Source organism: Symphodus melops (assembly GCF_947650265.1).
Source record: "Symphodus melops genome assembly, chromosome: 4".
NCBI lineage: Eukaryota > Metazoa > Chordata > Actinopteri > Labriformes > Labridae > Symphodus > Symphodus melops.
Genome location: NC_136694.1, coordinates 19352465 through 19370298, shown reverse-complemented (window position 1 = coordinate 19370298; position 17834 = coordinate 19352465). Strand labels below are relative to the sequence as shown.

Here is a 17834-nt window from a genome sequence, read left to right as displayed (position 1 = left end):
GAAAAGGTCAATCCTTCCTCCGTTAGACAAAGAGGTGTTTGAAAAGTTGTGTTCTTCTTCTCTTGAGGAAATGTCTGAAAATATTTCATGTTGACCTTTTACATATCTGTATCATAATTGTTATTTTGACTAACTTCATTGCAAGTAATTGAAGAAAAAAAAGTTTTTTTAGGGCACACACAGCTGAAGTGAGTCAGTGTGAAGTCGCTGTGTAAACTTAAATGTACTGTTGAACTGAACTGAGACTTTATATATGAATGCGTGCCCGTCCTAGATGTTATGGATCAATAAATGATTGCATTTACTTTGGAGACATAATTGTCGTGAGGATAAGGAAGACTTACCTGGTTGTCAACAAACACTTATCGATGGCTTCCCTGAATTACTGAGAAAATTCCCATCCGTTCCCTGAGGCTTGTAATGATGCATTTTATATTAATATTGAATTTGTGAGCTATATATGATATATCAGATGATGAAAGACAATGATTGCCAAAGGGTTAAGATAACTTAAAAAAAAAAAAAAGAGTAGTGCAAAGATTTTATTTAAAGTTTTACAAGACTTATCCAGTCAGCTGTCCAACAAATTATTTAAAATAAAGCCAGAAAAGTAGACTTCAATCCATGTGTAATCTGGGGGTGTATTGGTATAAAATCTCCTATGCAGCTGTTTACAATTGTGGCACAACCATCTTGATTAACAATATGAATTTGAAACGTTCTCTTTCACAAACCAGACACTCTGGTTACAGTTCTGGTGATACCGGGTTTAGGCTCAGACTCACTTTGGAGCTGTTGTGTTTTGTTACTCGTGTCCTTTTGATGACTTGCTGCTGTTGTATTCTCCTCGGGTGCTTGTAACGCTTGGTCCTTGATCCGAGAGCGGGATTGTCTTTTATTCTTAATGGACGAGTGGTACTGTTTTATGGCCTGCTTGACATCAGAAGCAGCCCAGTGGTGACGGGTCAGGGCATGCTGCAAGCTGAAGTGTCCGTCTCTGGTCCGCCTGACTCCTTTACACACTGCTGTGCTGCGCAGCTCCAGTCCAATCTCATGCACAATTTTGCGCAAATATTTCTGAGTTTCATTGGCACACTGCACTTCTGAAAGAACATGAAAATAGACCAAAGAAGACCAGTAAGCACCCTGGAAATATTCATTATTAAGACTGTGAAATTAGAGTTACTGTAAATGTACCTAAAGTGAAGTTGGGCGGCTGAAAGTGAACGCAACGCAAGCCTGTCAGAATAGGCAGCGATTTCATGTCTGAACCAAGTAAACCTTTCATAGCCAGCTCATACGCTTCCTGCGAGCGCATGTCCACGTTAGAATACCTGTACAGGAAGAAAAAAAAAAAGACAGTCAACTACCTGCACTTAAAATAATTACTTGGCTCTGCACTGTGGTAGTGCTGGCAACATTTTCTGGATACATATGAGCAGGAGGTCTTATTACAAAGTCAAAGCACAGAAAATAAACGCCCGATATGGCGAGCTGTGATGTTATGTGTATCTAATAATGATGAATGTTTGATGTTAATAGCATACGTTAACATGGCCTTTTGATTGACTCCCTGCAGCATTGCCAAGACTCTGTCCAGCTTGTCCTGTGTGATGTGACCTAAGAAAAGATCAGAGAGAACTTTTTTCTCCAACATTGCAGTAAAAAAATAAATAAAAATAAATAAATCTGATTAACACAAAAGAGCATCAAATATACATGAAATACTGGAAACATGAACTGCAAAATAAAGTGGATGAGAGATAAATACAAGTGAACTGCTTTGAGAAAATAAGGCCACTTATTTCCTCGGGAACCACAAGTACACCAAGCTTGTCTAGATATAAACCATGTGGTAAAAAACTGATGAAACTCATAGGAAAACATATAGGAATAGGAAAACTATAAATGATCTTACCATAAGTGGACTTTTCCACAATCCGGCCTGTGTTAGAGAAGTCATCCGATGCAGTCCCAAATTGTCCCTCCAGTGTATAATCCTAAAAACACATCAAACAGCATCACTCACTTGAATGCTGTGCCTTCATTTAATTGTTTTGTTACTCATGTAAAAACTGCAGATTTTCAATCCTTACCCTTGTCACTCGCGTTTTGTATAAATCATTCAGAGTCCTGTTTCCATTCCCAACAGCAAGAACTAATGAATAAAACATTTGTGAGGAAAACAATCAAGCTAACGGAGCTAAATCTGCAACCTAAGTTTGCTCTTATGTATCCAGCTCTGAAAACCATACCAAGAACACCAGAAGAAAATGCATCCAGTCGATGTCCTACTCCAACTCGGATTCCCTGGAATTCAGGTCCAGTCACTATAAACAAACACAAAAATGCATTTTACTCACTCGTACAGTCAAAAATGTGCAGACATTATACATGATATATAATGTCTGATATATTTCAGCCATTCAAGTCTATCAGCACTTATCAAATCACTAATGAGCCATCTGACTAGAATTACTTTGTCTATTGACAGACTACGAGAGAGAAAAAAATGTTGAGAGGAAACTACATTAAAGCAGAGTTTGCATTACACAGCAGACATCTCTCCTTTTCAATCTCTACAAATATTAAGATTAGTGATGTAACGATTAACTCACGATACGATACACGAAACTACGTTCACGACACGATTCTCTCACGATTCATTTGAAGAGGATCTGGAGGTGATTGGAGCTTCTCGTTGTGTTGCTGATTAAATGCTGCATCGTGTTGTTGTGCTGTTTGTGATGTTTTGTTGTAATATTTGCACACAGTTTTTGACTTTTATTTTCACCTGTTTATTACAATGAACCTCCTCTGCTCTACAGCTGCTGATGCTTCACGATAATACCGCGATTAATTTTTCAGAGAACCGATTTGAACCATGACATCTTTGAATTGATTTTTAAAGACCTCACGATTAATCTTCATATCTCTAATTAAGATAGTTATATAAAAGTTACACCTAACATTATTTGTATTATTAGTGTTTCACCATAAGGGTCCAGGGATATTAAAATAATAAGAAAATAAAGAATAGAGATTTAAAAAAAAAAAAGTGCTTTCACAAATGAATATCAAAGTTGTTTGTTTGAGTAGCTCTCACACAACGTGCGTGCATGACGTATACTGGTATATTTAATAAACATACAGTTATATCTGAGTCAGATAGCCGGACTCCATCTGGCTTTCATGTGTTTACAACATCAGACTGTAAATATTCAGGTTGACCAGCAGTGAGTAGGTGACCCAAGAAGTAAATAAAGAGAAACACATACCCAGAGGATGCTTGGAAAGAAGTGGCACAGAGACTGCAGACAGTGAGAGTTTCTTGGATGTTTCAGTCTCACTGTCTGCTGAGGACAAGAAGCGGACCACCCGAGGAAGTCTCTGGGACGGGCTGGCGTTTACACCTTCATGGTGACACATGCAGAGGTCAAACAGGATACTGACACTTACTGAGGGTCTAAGGTTAAAGACACTGCTTAGTTACCGCTAGCTGATTAACCCTGTCTTACTCTCACTGTAGACCACGAGAGAGATATTCATGTATTAGTTGTCCATCTTACCTTTAAGAAGATTCGTCTCGATGGTATCCCGTACGAGTTTCCAGTGGACACCAGGGGGTTTGTAAACACAAAAGAGACCCTCAAGCTGCCGAAACATCCGAATAGCTGGACTAGCCATTGTGTTAGTAACCTAACGTGAATTTTCTAAACATCGTTTTGACACTAAATCTGTTCAACAACGCGGTTTGTTTTTGTAGCGGTACGACTCAGACGTAACAACGCGTGTATCTAAGCGCATGCGCACTCCTCTGCTAAGGTTTTAAGCACGCTGTCAGATGTACCGCCGCCTGCTGTATTGGATGTATATGTTATAACGAACCAGCTGAATAAACAAAGAGGCTGTATTTTAACATCCACAAAAATAAAAAATAAAGTGACATGTTGTGTTGACAAAAAGGTGCGACTGGAGATAGTGAATGTTTGAGAATGAGGGTGATATACGTCGAAGGAGCTTACACTCCAGTAGATGGCGCCAGCTGCCGGAAATCCACCAAGCGAAGAAGACGTGGTCGTCAGCTCTACGTTGTTTACATCTATTGGAAACTTGACTTTGGTAACGTTTTAAAACTTTGACAGCCTCTATTATAAAGTAATTTCGCTGTCCACTGCAGTAGAAGCGGTGAATGACTGACAGGTTAGTTTTTACATTTACTGTACACGTGTGTAAAAACAATGAACTCCACAAGGGCATCTTACAGTCAGGTAATGCCCACGTTTTCATTGACGTAGTTTCTGTATCTTTGCGTGTGAAAAGGGATGAGTGTTTGTCTTCAGGGTTTTATAATTAACACTCTTTGATAATCAGTAACTTTAGCAAAGTAAAGGGCTGTCAGGTTCATGTTTGCTTCAGACACCTGTCTACAGACACTACGTATTATATTCTACACTACTCTCAAATAATGTCCTCTTGGTTAGACCTCAGAGCTAAGTTTGGGAAAATGTGGCTTTATGATTTTTCTTTTTTAACAACATTAATAATAATAAAGACGAGTTATAACATCACCATTGGATGAATCTGTACAGTTACCTTGAAGTGATTCTGTGTATGATGTTACTACAACATTTAAAGATGATGTTATTTGTTTTTATAATCAAACGTTTCGCAGATTGAGTTCTGTAGTTTAATCAAGACGAGATGATTTGTGTGTGCGTGGTTTAATGGTTCAGTTTTCATGTACTGTACATGCAGGCAGCACACAGAGGCTGATGTTCATCACCCTGTTCACAGGACAGCTTGTACAGATGAACAGAAGGTTGTAGCTTAGGCCTTGTTCACATTGCACCTCCAAATCAGATCAGATCACATCACATCCAGATTGTATGTAGTTTGTTTTTTTTCACCAGTCTGGACACAAAAAGCCACATGAGATCTGATCTTTCAAAATCTGGTTCAAACCACACATGGAGGTGGTTTCAAATCTGGTTCCTTCAGATCCGACTCAATCTGAACGTCTGCGTCGCTTCAATGTGTCCTCTGCGCTCATCCATCTTGCTGTTGTTTTTGCTGGGCGTAACCTGCTGTTACTATAGAAATCAATGTGGATCAGATCACGTTAAATACGGACGTATGCAGATCAGATCTGGTCACTTGCAATTTGTAAAATGGAAAGTCAGTTAGATCAGATTCAGATCAGGTTTGGGGAAAAATCTGATTTGGGCGACAGTCTGAACAAAGCCTTCGAGTCAACCATGCTTTCTTTTGTTCCGCTGATGAGTTTTTGACCTGTTAAGGCTGAAACTTTGAATGTATTTCCAACTTTACTGATCATTTTACATCTCTCCCACTCATTCATCTATATACTGTATATAGTCTTATTGAACGTTCAGCCTATCAGCAAGCCTCTCGAGCATTATTTAATCAGAAGGAAGAGTAGCTCCCTTCAAACGTCAAACTATGTTGCAGGAAATCCTTCAATTCGATGAATTCTGTCTGTGGTGTTCTCTCTGTAGGTGCAATGCGAGCTCCTCTGCGCTGGGTGCTGTGGGATGTGAAAGACACCCTGCTGAAGGTGCGAGCCTCTGTGGGAGAGCAGTACTGCAAGGAGGCGGAACGGGCTGGCCTGAGCATCAGTCCTGTGGAGGTCCAAGCAGCTTTTCTCCAGTCATATCGACATCAATCCAGCAGATACCCAAACTACGGCGTTACACAGGGCCTTGATGGCCGGTCGTGGTGGATGGAGGTAGTGAGGGACACGTTCTCTCAGTGTCGGGTTCAGGACCCAGCCCTGCTCAATACGATGGCTCAGAACCTTTACGATAACTTCTGCACTGCAGAGAACTGGGAGGTAATGAACAATGACACTGAAGACACATGCACAGAATTATTCAGTTGATGTCAGTTTTATGAAACGTGTGTTCTTGTTTTTCTTTGAGCGGTGTAAAACATCAGAAAGAAAATAATCAATATCCTCCAGCTTGTTATTCTACTTTTTCTGTAGCAGTAAAGTAGAGCAGCAAAAGTCGACTTGAAATTGTAATGTCTCTGTTTTTTATTAGGTATTTCCAGACTCTGAGAAGACCCTTCAGAGCTGTTCCTCTCTGGGACTAAAGCTGGGTGTGGTATCAAACTTTGATCGTCGCCTAGAAGAGATTTTACGCGTTTGTGGCCTTCTGTCTCACTTCAGCTTTCTGATCACATCCGAGGAAGCCGGTGTGGCAAAGCCAAGTCCGGCCATTTTTGATCAGGCACTACAGAAATGTGGCGTACCAGCTGCTTGTGTGGCCCACATCGGGGACCACTATGTGAACGATTACCGTGCATCTCGCTCTTTGGGAATTCAGGGGTTCCTTTTGGACAGACAAGACAAGTATAGCAGCCCTGACGTTCCTGGAAAGCATCGACTCAGGTCCCTGGAGGAGCTGCCATCCCTGCTTCAGCAGCTCATGGACTAATGCCAGGCTCACTTAGCCAAACGGTGCTCCAGTAAAGGAAGCTAAAGTTAGATCATGTAAACAGTGTCTTCAGCCACTTTAGGACTCTTTACTTATTTAAAAAAAAAGTTGAAAAACTACAGTGTGTAAATGTTGTGCACTTCTACTGTAATAAATTTGGATCAATGAATATCTATGAACAGTACTATACATTGCTTAGAGAGCTGCATTTGTTCGTGTGATGATTTAAAACAGTTTTGAAACTGTGAGAATGTTCTTCTTCATAATGTTTAAAACTACAGGGGTACTTGGACAGGGAAAATAGACCACACTGGAGTCTGTGATGTTCAATTCTGCATGCAAACTCTCCATCATATGCACAATCAAAAACAAGTGTCTCATACTTCAACTTTGAGATCATGGCAACTTCTATCAGAAACACTGAGAAAATGAAAACCAGCCTGAGCCTGATCTGGTCTAGAGTTTAATGGACCCACATTGGAACCTGCTTATCTTTCCAACAAGTTTACAAAAATCAAGGCAGCAGCTTCTGTCATGGGCATTTTTTATGTATTTATTGGCTTAAGACAAAAACATAAAATATACAAAGTTAACATTCTAAAATATTTCAAACCTAACCTAAAGCTTGTGCAAAACATGTTTTTAACTTGCTTTTAAAAGAACAGCAGATTTAAGATCATGTGGTATGTGACGTAACTCTATCATCAGCTGCCCTGCAGAAGACAGCACTCAAAAAAAAAAAAAGATTAACACAAATGAAGCCTCTTAAGGTTTTTTTTTGTTTGTTTTTTTTTTTGATAAAGAATGAAGTGATCATTGGGTTCCCATCCATTACATTCGTCTCATCAGGAATAGATCTGGTCACTGTCTTCACAAACTCGTGACAATGATGTGATCTCCTTTAAACCTTTACAGATGGAGACGAGGACAGGGTGTAGATGGACTGGATATCAAACTTTGTACAAAAAAGAAGGGGGAAACAAACACTCTCAAACTTTATAAGTATGTTCACATGAATTGAAATATGACATGGTTTGGTTAAAATTGACCCTTTAACTCTGAGCTTTCATCATTCTTGACGATTTGTCCTGGAGCTTAGCAATGAAGAGAACAAGGCAGCGTTGCTTAACCCTAATACCTTTGTAAATACCCTTATTCTCAACCATCTGGTCAAAGCAAGATACTGAGTGTTGGGCTGAAGATCAAAAGCTGTGAGGAAGAGGAAGCAGAGGGGAAAAAATAACAAAATGGAATCTCAATTCACAGCAGAGTTTAAGCCTCTAATGGAGAATAGGGGTTGACATTTGTCCAATACAGATTGAAAGAGTTCAAACGAATTCTTGTGGGATTAAAGACACAAACACATTTTTCACATCAGCATTACATCGTGTGGATATACAAAAAAAATTTTTGGAGTCTTTCTTTTCCCTGTCAATTCCATTGCTTTTTGATTTCATGTATTTCTCCCTCAAGTCTTTTGTATGTTAAAGGCCATTGTGTGTCTTCAGGGAAGCACCCACAAGAGCTGCTTAATTCAAAGCTGGTTTAGTAGCTCAGCCAGACGGATCTAAAAGACTCAACAGAAATCCAATTGCAGACATAATGGGATTGTGAAACAAAACGAAGCTCCTGATTTGGAGAGAGCGAAAGGGAAGACCCGAGGAGATGCTGATGTAAAGGAGGGAAGATGCCAACAAAAACGCATCTTTGAAAACAAGAGGATGTATATGGCATCATTTTACATTGAACAAAGGCATTAAAGTGTATACATTCTGTTAAGTCTAAGAGACACATACATGAAAAGACATAATGGTGACGCAGAAAAAAAACAAGTAAAAGATTTCCTTCAGCTATAAAAGCACTCAAGAGTTCAGCTCTTTGTTTAATTGTGCCTGAGGTTCTGAGTTTCATGTTGGCATTTCTCTGGTCTTGAAATATTCAGTGGAAGAGAGAAATAGAAAAGCGGTGAATCAGAAATGGGTATTTAAAGAGAGAGAGAGAGAGAGAGGGAAAATAAAGAGGTTCAGGAAGTGAAAAGAGAGTCACGCGATGTATCGAGTAACAAACTAACGAGAAGGAGTATTTAAAAGAACATAAAGGATACGACACACATTCGGACACTTGCATTTTTTTTTTATTAACTGGAAATCGAATGAAGACAACAGCTTTCCAAATGTGACAACATAAATTGGACAAAGTCGAAGCAAAAAGTTCTCCTTTAGAGGTGACTGTACATGTTCATTTCATACCCGTGTGAATGTATTATTTACATATAAATGCTGCAAAAACGTTTACACCTATGTTGATTGTAAATAGCATCGCATTACTGTAAACAAAGACGTTTCATCCGCACAGAGTTTCTTGGCATAAATATACCATCACATTCATTTTAAGGACTTTTTTTTTTTTCAGATAACACAGCATACACACGCTCCTGTCAGTTTATTAACATTTTGTATTCCTGTATCAATTTAGTGAAAATTGTGAATATTTTCACATGAATTCTCAATCAGAGGCTTTGATAGTATTCCAATTTAAAGCAGAGCCAATGCTATAACACAAAACTCTTGAAATAAAAAAGTTTTTTTTTTTTTTTTTTTTTTTTTAACTTTAAAAGTAGAAACCGTGACTTAAGTGCATTCATGCTTAGGTGAGAGTGTACAAACAGCGTGCCTCTTCCTTTCAGCACTCGTTTAGGCAATGTTGTTAGAAACTAGTGTATTTGGCATCTCTCATTAGGTTAGTATTATTTCCATGTGACTATATTGTACCATTAAGTGCAGTTCTTTTAAGAATAGAGAGCAAGCTTGCAGATAAAAAGTGCAACAATACAACAGGCCAAAGGAACAATGTGGCCTCCCACTGTGTTTGTGTACATGTGTTGTTAAAGTTATAGCATGCAAAATAAAATAAAATAAAAAACCTCTGATTCATGAACACATTCAAGTACAGCTCAGGAATAAAAATACAAAACTGACAAATATTGCAGCTTCAGTAAGAACACCAGAGTCAAACTTACCTGTACCATCATTTAAAAAAAAGCATACTAGGAATTCTACGTTGCAAACTCTGTCTATAGTTACTGATTGCAGGGTTTTAATCCATTGAAGTATTCAGTCTTTCACAATTCCTACTCATGTCAGGTGAAGTGAGTTCCTCCTTCAAAAACAGACACTAAAAGGTTTTTAAAGCATCAGTTTTTCCACCGTTTTGTTTTTTAAAAAATGTTCTCTGTGCTTCGGATGAAAAAAAGGTGTAAGATTGTTAAAAGACTAAAAGAGGAATTGGGGTTGTCTGACTTAAGTAAATGAATTATTGTTGTCCTGCAATCCGCAAGTAAACAAAGTTCCAATTCAAAAGCTCCCACAGGATGATGCCCTGTAAGATCATTTCTCATGTCCTCTCGGCCAGCCATAAACAAGAGGGAGGAAACACGGCGCTCTTCTCGCATAAGGTTCCTCCTCAGTTCAGATGCACTGTAGCTGTTCTGCACATCTCTGTTTTCCTCAGAGTCAAAGACAGAAGTGAGCATGTTCCGAAGGTTCTGTAGGTCAAAAGTCACTCAGTGGAAAAAAGTATGTATTAGGAACATTTGACCTCTTGGCACATGGCCACATCTCTTCGATCCATACGTGTGGATAGCACTTTGGAAACAGTCCTGAGGGTCTTTGCACCATACACATGAAGAAAACTGAACATGCTATGATGCAACCAGCTTGTAGCTTGTTTCCAAGCGAGACGTCTTCTCAAACCACTGAAAGAGAAATATTAAAGTACTATTATTATTTTACTATTTGTCCTATATTTTCCTCCGCATTAAACACATTATCTTGCAAAGATACATTGACTATAAACCCAAAAATGCTCCTTAATACAAGGAACATCTTTGCAACACTGTCAAAAACAACAAATTACTCTGTGCCATGTTTAAACAAAACTATTATAAAGGAAACTAGCTACACTGAGCTACATATTACATGTCTTATGTCTTCATTAACACAGCCACAAACTTTAACTTGACTCAAGCTTATTTAAAATTCATTGATCTTCTTGCCAGATATGAACACTGGCACATCAATTCCGGATTTATCCACAGCTGAAAATAGTCCCCAGCTGTTTGCTAAAAAGTGACCTTGGACACAGAATTTGAAAATCTTGAGAAACACTTCTTTATAAAGTTTGAAATAAAGCTAGCCTTATAGTTCAAGCTGTGAAATGTCTTTTTTTTTTTATCTTGAACTGCCAACATCGAGATTCTAGAATATACTATTTTTCAACTTGGACACAGAGATCTCTTCTTTCTGTGTCAAATGTAGCTGTAGGCTCATGTACATGCAGTCGGAGTAAAGTATTGTGTTTTTCTGCAATGCCATCAGTTGTTACTCAAGCACTTTGTTCAATTATTTGCACCCTCAAAAGATGATGGCAAAAACATCTGTGAACTTGGACATAATGTCTCTGAAAGAATAAATACTATACCGCTCTCAGAAGGGTAGAAGGATGCTCCGCGCTTCCCTGTGACAAAGTGATGCGCGTGCCTCCGTCTGTGACAGTCCTGCCTCCACCAGCAGCTGCCAGGAAACACACAGGTACTCAATAACATGAAAAATCTGTGTGACACAGTCGGCCAGCTTGAGAACTGAAATAAAATGACTAACTGTCCGAAGGCTAAAACTTTTTTTTTTTTACATCTAAAAGCTCCAATCCAAAATCCACATGTAAAAAATAACACTAAAACATATTGTTGTGACTTACTGTAGAAGTGTGCACAGCACCATGATGAGAACACATCCGATCACACACAACACTAGCACTGTGGCGACAGTCTGCTGCCTGTTTTTCGTTGCTACAACAGCAAGCAGGTCCGCATGCTCACACCTCATCCCCACAAAGCCTGGATGACACCTGGAAGAGGGACACGAAATCCCACCAGACACATCCATAATATTATCCGTCAGTATAACAGTTAGAGGCCTTTGAAGGAAGCTTTAAATGAAAAATCACAAAAGACACACACATTCCTCTGTAGATGCTGGAGCCAAAAACACGAATAGGTAAAGAAGAGAAAATAAGTGAAGTTTCGAACGAACATGCTCTTCTTTGGTTTGAAAAAGAGCATGTTGGCTAAAAATGTTACATCAATAAATCCTTTAAATGGGAGCTTCTTGGAGTGCAGAGCTTGATAGCTTTTCTTTATTTATAGGAAGCTAAAAACACTACATCATCAGCTGATGGGAAATCCCAACACATCCAGTTGTTATTCATATTAAATGATATAACTACCTAATGTCAAGAGGTCACTTTTCCAAGAGATGAAAAAAAAGAAAAAAGAAATCAAAGATCATAAATTCAAGTGAAAATTTGTTTTCTTTCAGGGACACTTTAAATTAAGTTGCTAATTTATTTTAAAATACTCAACACATTTATTGATGAAAGGACTCACTGTCAAATGTAAAATTCTGTTGATTAACGACATGAGTATTGTTTACGTTTTTTTCTCTCTCCTTTATATCTCTCCTTTGGAAACAAATACTCTAAAATTGTTTGAGTTCACCAAGGTGTTTTTTTTTAAGAATGGTGGCATTTTGCTACTATATGATGCATACTCCAGATCTCTAGTGACCTAAGTCAACACAAACATGTTCATAGTTTAGACGTAGGACAACAACTTACACACACGCAGGCGTCTCTTCTAATATCAGAAAGCGACATGTGCCGTGGAAGCAGAAGTGACGTTGGGAGTCAGGACAGTCGTCAAAGTGAGACCGAACAGCCGCTGCCACAAACTCTGTGAAGAAGAGAGACCAGATATGGTTGGTATTCTCACAGAAAGGTGTTTCCTTTTACGACCCACAAGAACAATGCACACTTCATAATTAGTGTTGGGAAACACCCATTGTTAGAGGTCCCTGAAGGCAGGAACTCTACCCTCAATAACATTATCAAATATAATCTGAGTACAATCAGTCTGATCCACAACATGACAAGAGGTAAATATCATAACATCTAAAAAACGGCCTAAAACAACATGTCCTAAAGATGACGCCCAAACCAGCAGCAGCACTCTGAAGCCTTTTGTTACCAGTGGTGTTTGGATTCGTGCTGGCTTTCACTTTATACCTTGAAGGGACAATCACAGTCATGAAAATGTCCCATGAGACACTGCAAACAAAACCCCCGTCTGTTAACTCACATCATGGTTCACAGGAGAGTTCACAGATCAAAAGTAGGACTCAAAACCAGTTTTTCAAGCAGCTATCTCAGTTTTCACTCAGAACAAAGATTCTTCACCAATGAAAATAGGACATATATCTCACAGGTCAGCTGTACAGTCAGACACATTTTCTACATAACTGACCCAAACAAAGGTCAGTGTTCCTCGAGCTTGGAAACAGATGCACAGTGTGACATTCAGGGTGGGAAGGAGGATGAACATGCAGACAGATATCTGCATTACAGCCTTCGTCACACACTCCATTCCATCGTTAAATGGGCTTTTGGATTGCAGCCTACATGTATTGTCTCCTTCTTTCAGACTCTGTGAAAGCCCTCTGTTGTCCCTGAGGCATCTGCCTACCAACCCTGCTCTCTTCCCATGTGATTTTGGCAGCCAGACAGGAGGAACACTGAGATGGAAACCAGCCCTTTTTGGGCACGTTTAGGTGATTTCACGTCAATAATAATAATAATAATAATAATAATAATAATAATAATAATAATAATAATTCCATACTGTCTGTAGGTGCAGCGTTCTGGAAATGAGTAAATGTCCTGCTCATGGATACTGCACGTAACCTTTTATTTATTAAAATAGCTTCCCTCGCTCATTCCAAGAAGATCAATTATCAGTGAGCGCCACACTGTCTGCATCCACTGCAGCTCAACGGGAAGATTAACAGTGCAGAGAAATCCGGATATGAGAGCAACCCTGCAGTTGGAGAGGTTAAAGGGCTGCAATGACGACAGAATTATAAGAAGCACTGGAGGTATTTAAAGGAAATGGGTTGACAGTGAGCTTCTGCCTTCCAAGACAGGTCATCACAATTTGACATACTTTTAACTGGAGAGATGTTAGCTGCAGTCGTTGAGGTGGTTGTGGCAGCCGTGCTCCCGCTGCTGATTGTTACAGAGCTGGATGATGAGGTCAGACCAGCAGTCGAAAATGTGTTAATTGAAATGCCTGGCTCAGCAATTGTTGATCCTGTTCGAAATTTAATGAAGGAACCTGCATAGAGACACAACAAACAAACAGCTGTTAAAATGTGATGTGATGAGAAAACATTGTAAAATAACAACAGATGCAACAATAAAAAAAACTCCAAGAGAGATAATATCAGATAAAGTATTCTTGATGTGAAAGCAACATTTCAGCATGAATGGATTATTGTCTTGAAGATGTTTTATTCTTCTTCTTTAAATAAAATAGCTATGTGTACTTGTAACTGGAGGGATGGTGGATGTAGTCGTTGCAAAGGTTGTGGTAGTTGTGCTTCGACTGCTGCTGTTTTTAGAGCTGCTTGTGGAGTTGTTTGTGGAAGCAGTGGAGTTTGTGTCGATGGAAATGCTGGCTTCAATGATTGTTGAATTGCTGGGCCCTGCTCCAAATGTAAAGAGGGAACCTGCAGAAGGAGAGAAGAAAACATTGAATCAAAAACACATCTTTGCCAACTACTATCATACTAAATCTACCGTCATGAGATAATAAAACATTCATGCATTTTTCTTATATAAAGAGATGTTACCCAAAGGAAAACCAGATGCCACATATAATATATGATAAGGGGGTTGTAGTCTCCTAATGTACACTAATGTGACCATTTTCTCGATGTAATATCGATGCTTCATTGAGTAGCTGGTACCCAACAATAGTAACAGGGTCAAGCATGCACTTAAAGGATGAGACCAAAGCACTATAAATACAGCAGGTCCTGTCTGAGAAGACACGCAACCACAACCCGAGAATGAAAACAGCACAGAGACTTGTTTGTTGAACTACACACAGAAACCGAAACATCCCAAGAATTATGGTAATTTTCATTCTTTTTTTTTTTCTTCACCATGAACATGTCAGCCAAACATATATTTATCCATACAACACACCCACTTTATTTTAAAGGCACCCCACAGGATGAACAGAATAAAACAGAGCATATTGAGTTGGAAGATATAATAAAATCAATACTGAGTGTCAAACACTTAGCATTTCACTGGGAGCACTGCATTGATTCCATAAATGATCCAGTGAATTGATATATAGATATGATAGTAATATTGGACCGTACTCAGAGACCTCTTCTCCTATTAATCCCCGATAACAGTTCGTTCTATATTTATGTCAATATTTAACATTAAATGAAGTCAAAGTGAGATTTTGAAACATATTAAAGGCAATTTCACACGCTAGATTAGCTACTCACCACTTAAAAGGAAAATAGTATCCCAGAAAATCCGAGTCATCATGACGACTTAAAGTCTAAAATGAAGAAAGTTGGTGTTCAATTCAGAGCAAGCATGTATTCAGAAACCACATCAGTCATTTGTGCTGGAGGCTGCAGGGCGCGCAGCAGCAGAGACCATCAGCAGCACTGACAACATTTAATCCAATGATAGCAGCACAGCAGACCTGATATCGACTCGTGTCACCCAAACACATCTAATCTATTGACGCTTCAGACACACGAACAGAAAAAGTAGCCAGGGTCACTTCTCTAATTTTCTTTGTTTGTTTTTCCAAAGGAGCAGAATGACCTGCAGGATACCCGAACGTGTAACTTCTCTGTGTTCAATTGAAAAACTCGTGTAATCCTGTCAGAGGCTGACCAATTAATGACGGGGGGAGGGCGAATGAAGGGGGAGGAGCGAGGGGCATCGTCACATTACATGTAAATTGAAATATCGACATTAAACATTTTATTTTGAAAGGTGAAGATCTTAACGAGCATTTTGTTTTTACATTTAGTCGCTGTATCTTTGATTTTATTTGAAAAGGATATTTTAACTATTGGAATTAAGGACTAACCTTACTAATCTGAAAGACGGTGTTCTATTTATTTCTATTAGCCTACACAGACGTCCTGTAACACAAATCAGAAGGCTTAGGGGATAATTATAACTTTATCAAGCACCTTTAAAAACACATGGTCACAAGATGCTTTGACAGACAAAGCAAAGGTGTAAACTAAAGCAGTGGTTCTCAAATGGTGGGTCGGGACAGTCTATGGTCGGGACCCAAAGGTGGGTCACAAATGTGTGCTTGGAACATGTTTATTTTGTTCTTTTGTCTGTCACATTTTGTGTACCATCTGATTTCCAAACTGCGCAATATTTTATCAAATAACTTGTTGGAATTTCAAAATATCAGAAATGGGCCCCGATTTTCATTTCGGAGTTAGTGGTGGGAACCACTGAAGTAAAGGAAAGTAACTGTCATGATCCCATCATGGCAGGTCCCTCCTTCCCCGTTGTGTTGTTTGTATTCCCTGTCTGTGATCCTCGTGTTTCTTTCCCCTGTTAGTCTCTGTGTGTGTGGCTGTAGGCGTGGCTAACTGGGTGCTGGCTGCACCAGGTGTACCGAATCTCCTCATCAACCCTGGCTGCACTTAAACCTGTGATTCCTCTGCCTCGGCGCCAGATCGTTGCGTCTACCAGTGTGGTAGTAGTGTTTTGTGGATCACGGCCTTGTTTGCTTATTTATCTGGCTTGGTTAAGCTGGGAACTAACTCCTCTGTGCTTCCCCACTTTAGATCGTCGTTGTTTGGATTCGTGTGTGTTCTTCACTACCTGCTCACTGCCTGCTGATTTTCTCAGGAGGAACTGCACCACGGGATTGGAGACTCACATCACACTCGGACCGAGTGTTCACCTCACCATTGGGATTCCTGGATTCATCACCCCCTCCCCCTCACTGTCACTTAATTGTTTATTAAATTGGACACTTGCTTGAACTTGTTTTACGAGTGGTGCTTTTGGGTCCGATCCAGTCGGAGATCGTAACAGTAACAAAACAGTCAGTCCTAAAATAGAAGCTAAAGCTACAAAGTAAAACAATTAAAGAAAATGCAATTAAAGATAAAAATAAAATAAGTAGGTGACATCACATCACAGGCATTAATAACAAAAATGATGATAAAAAGGAAGAAAAAAGATGGTTAAATAAATATATAAAAGCAACAGTGGACAAAAGGGTTAAACAATATAAGAAGAAGTAGAATGGACGAAAATAATAGCAATAAAAACATTTAAAAGGTGAACTCACATAAAACAAGTTAAGTGTGTTTTTAGAATTGATTTGAATCTGCTCGGCTTATCTCTTCAGGCAGGTCATTCCAAAGTCGGGGGCCGTGATTGCAAAGGCTCGGTCTCCTTTAGACTTGAGCCTGGACTCAATTAATTATGTTACATTTAGAGTTTTCAGTACATAACTCTCTTCTGTTTTTCGATTGACTAACTTGACAGTGGAGTTTTCATCCTAGGTTTTTCATATGGCAGCCACTTGAATTTCCCTCGGGATCAATAAAGTATCTATCAATCTATCTATCTATCTATCTATCTATCTGGTTCCTGCCACCTCCAAAAGTTTTCTGACGACTCCTCCATCGTGGGCCGCATCACTGATGGCAACGAGGACGAGTACAGAGGTCTGATCGAGAGCTTCGTCACATGGTGCAACAACAACCATCTGAAGCTCAACATCGCCAAAACAAAGGAGGTGGTAGTGGACTACAGGAGGAAGAGGTGCCCCCCTGCCCCAGTCATCATTCAGGGGGAGGAAGTGGAGAGGGTGGACTCCTACAAGTACCTTGGGGTTCACATTAACAACAAGCTGGACTGGTCCCATAACACTGAAGCCATCTTCAGGAAAGGACAGAGCAGGCTGTTCTTCCTGAGGAGACTCAGGTCTTTCAGTGTCTGCGACAGACTCCTCAAGGCCTTCTACCAGTCTGTGGTGGCCAGCACACTCTTCTTTGCTGTGGTGTGCTGGTGGGGGGGCATCAAGGCTGGTGAGGCAAACAGGATTAATAAACTGGTTAAGAAGGCCCGCTCTGTCGTTGGTCTGGAACTGGAGACTCTGGAGACAGTGGCTGAGAGGAGGATGAAGGACAAAATCATATCCATCCTGGATAACTCCTCTCACCCTCTCCATGACGAGCTGTGGGAGATGAGCAGCTCCTTCAGCCAACGCCTCCTCCCCCCCAGGAGCAAAACAGAACGCTTCAGACGCTCATTCGTCCCCACAGCAATCAGGCTGTACAACAGCAGGAGCTAGCCTGTATTTATTTATATATATTCTCTTTATATATAGTATACAATATTATTAGAATGTTTTTATGTTACCTTTATTATTATATTATATCTATACTATACTATCTATAT

The 17834-nt window shown here is 39.6% G+C and overlaps 3 protein-coding genes and 1 long non-coding RNA gene across 5 annotated transcripts; 2 read left to right on the top strand and 2 right to left on the bottom strand.

The window, feature by feature from the left end:
* Nucleotides 1-529: 529 nt before the first annotated feature.
* On the bottom strand, nt 530-3795 carry trub2 (TruB pseudouridine (psi) synthase family member 2). The gene is made up of 8 exons (XM_079341229.1): nt 3570-3795; nt 3279-3413; nt 2256-2330; nt 2097-2158; nt 1919-2000; nt 1548-1620; nt 1198-1334; nt 530-1103 (listed from the first exon to the last, which is right to left on the bottom strand). Exons 1-8 carry the CDS (start codon nt 3685-3687, stop codon nt 727-729), a joined length of 1059 nt encoding a protein of 352 aa, XP_079197355.1. The 5' UTR covers nt 3688-3795; the 3' UTR covers nt 530-726.
* A 76-nt stretch (nt 3796-3871) lies between these two features.
* On the top strand, nt 3872-6645 carry hdhd3 (haloacid dehalogenase-like hydrolase domain containing 3). 2 transcript variants are annotated; one of them, XM_079341231.1, is made up of 3 exons: nt 3872-4122; nt 5520-5854; nt 6066-6645. In XM_079341231.1, the coding sequence occupies exons 1-3, from the start codon at nt 3996-3998 to the stop codon at nt 6459-6461; spliced, it is 858 nt and encodes a 285-aa protein (XP_079197357.1). In that variant the 5' UTR covers nt 3872-3995; the 3' UTR covers nt 6462-6645. The 2 variants fall into 2 exon arrangements, with proteins under 2 accessions (XP_079197357.1, XP_079197358.1); XM_079341232.1 differs by having other exon boundaries at nt 4041-4203.
* Nucleotides 6646-8577: 1932 nt separating this feature from the next.
* tgfa (transforming growth factor, alpha) lies at nt 8578-15277 on the bottom strand. The gene is made up of 7 exons (XM_079341572.1): nt 14879-15277; nt 13898-14080; nt 13516-13686; nt 12135-12249; nt 11217-11366; nt 10941-11032; nt 8578-10215 (listed from the first exon to the last, which is right to left on the bottom strand). Exons 1-7 carry the CDS (start codon nt 14919-14921, stop codon nt 10208-10210), a joined length of 762 nt encoding a protein of 253 aa, XP_079197698.1. The 5' UTR covers nt 14922-15277; the 3' UTR covers nt 8578-10207.
* A 686-nt stretch (nt 15278-15963) lies between these two features.
* On the top strand, nt 15964-16405 carry LOC306822495. Its single transcript, XR_013778889.1, has 2 exons — nt 15964-16113; nt 16205-16405. It is a non-coding gene; the product is annotated as an uncharacterized lncRNA (long non-coding RNA).
* Nucleotides 16406-17834: the final 1429 nt, after the last annotated feature.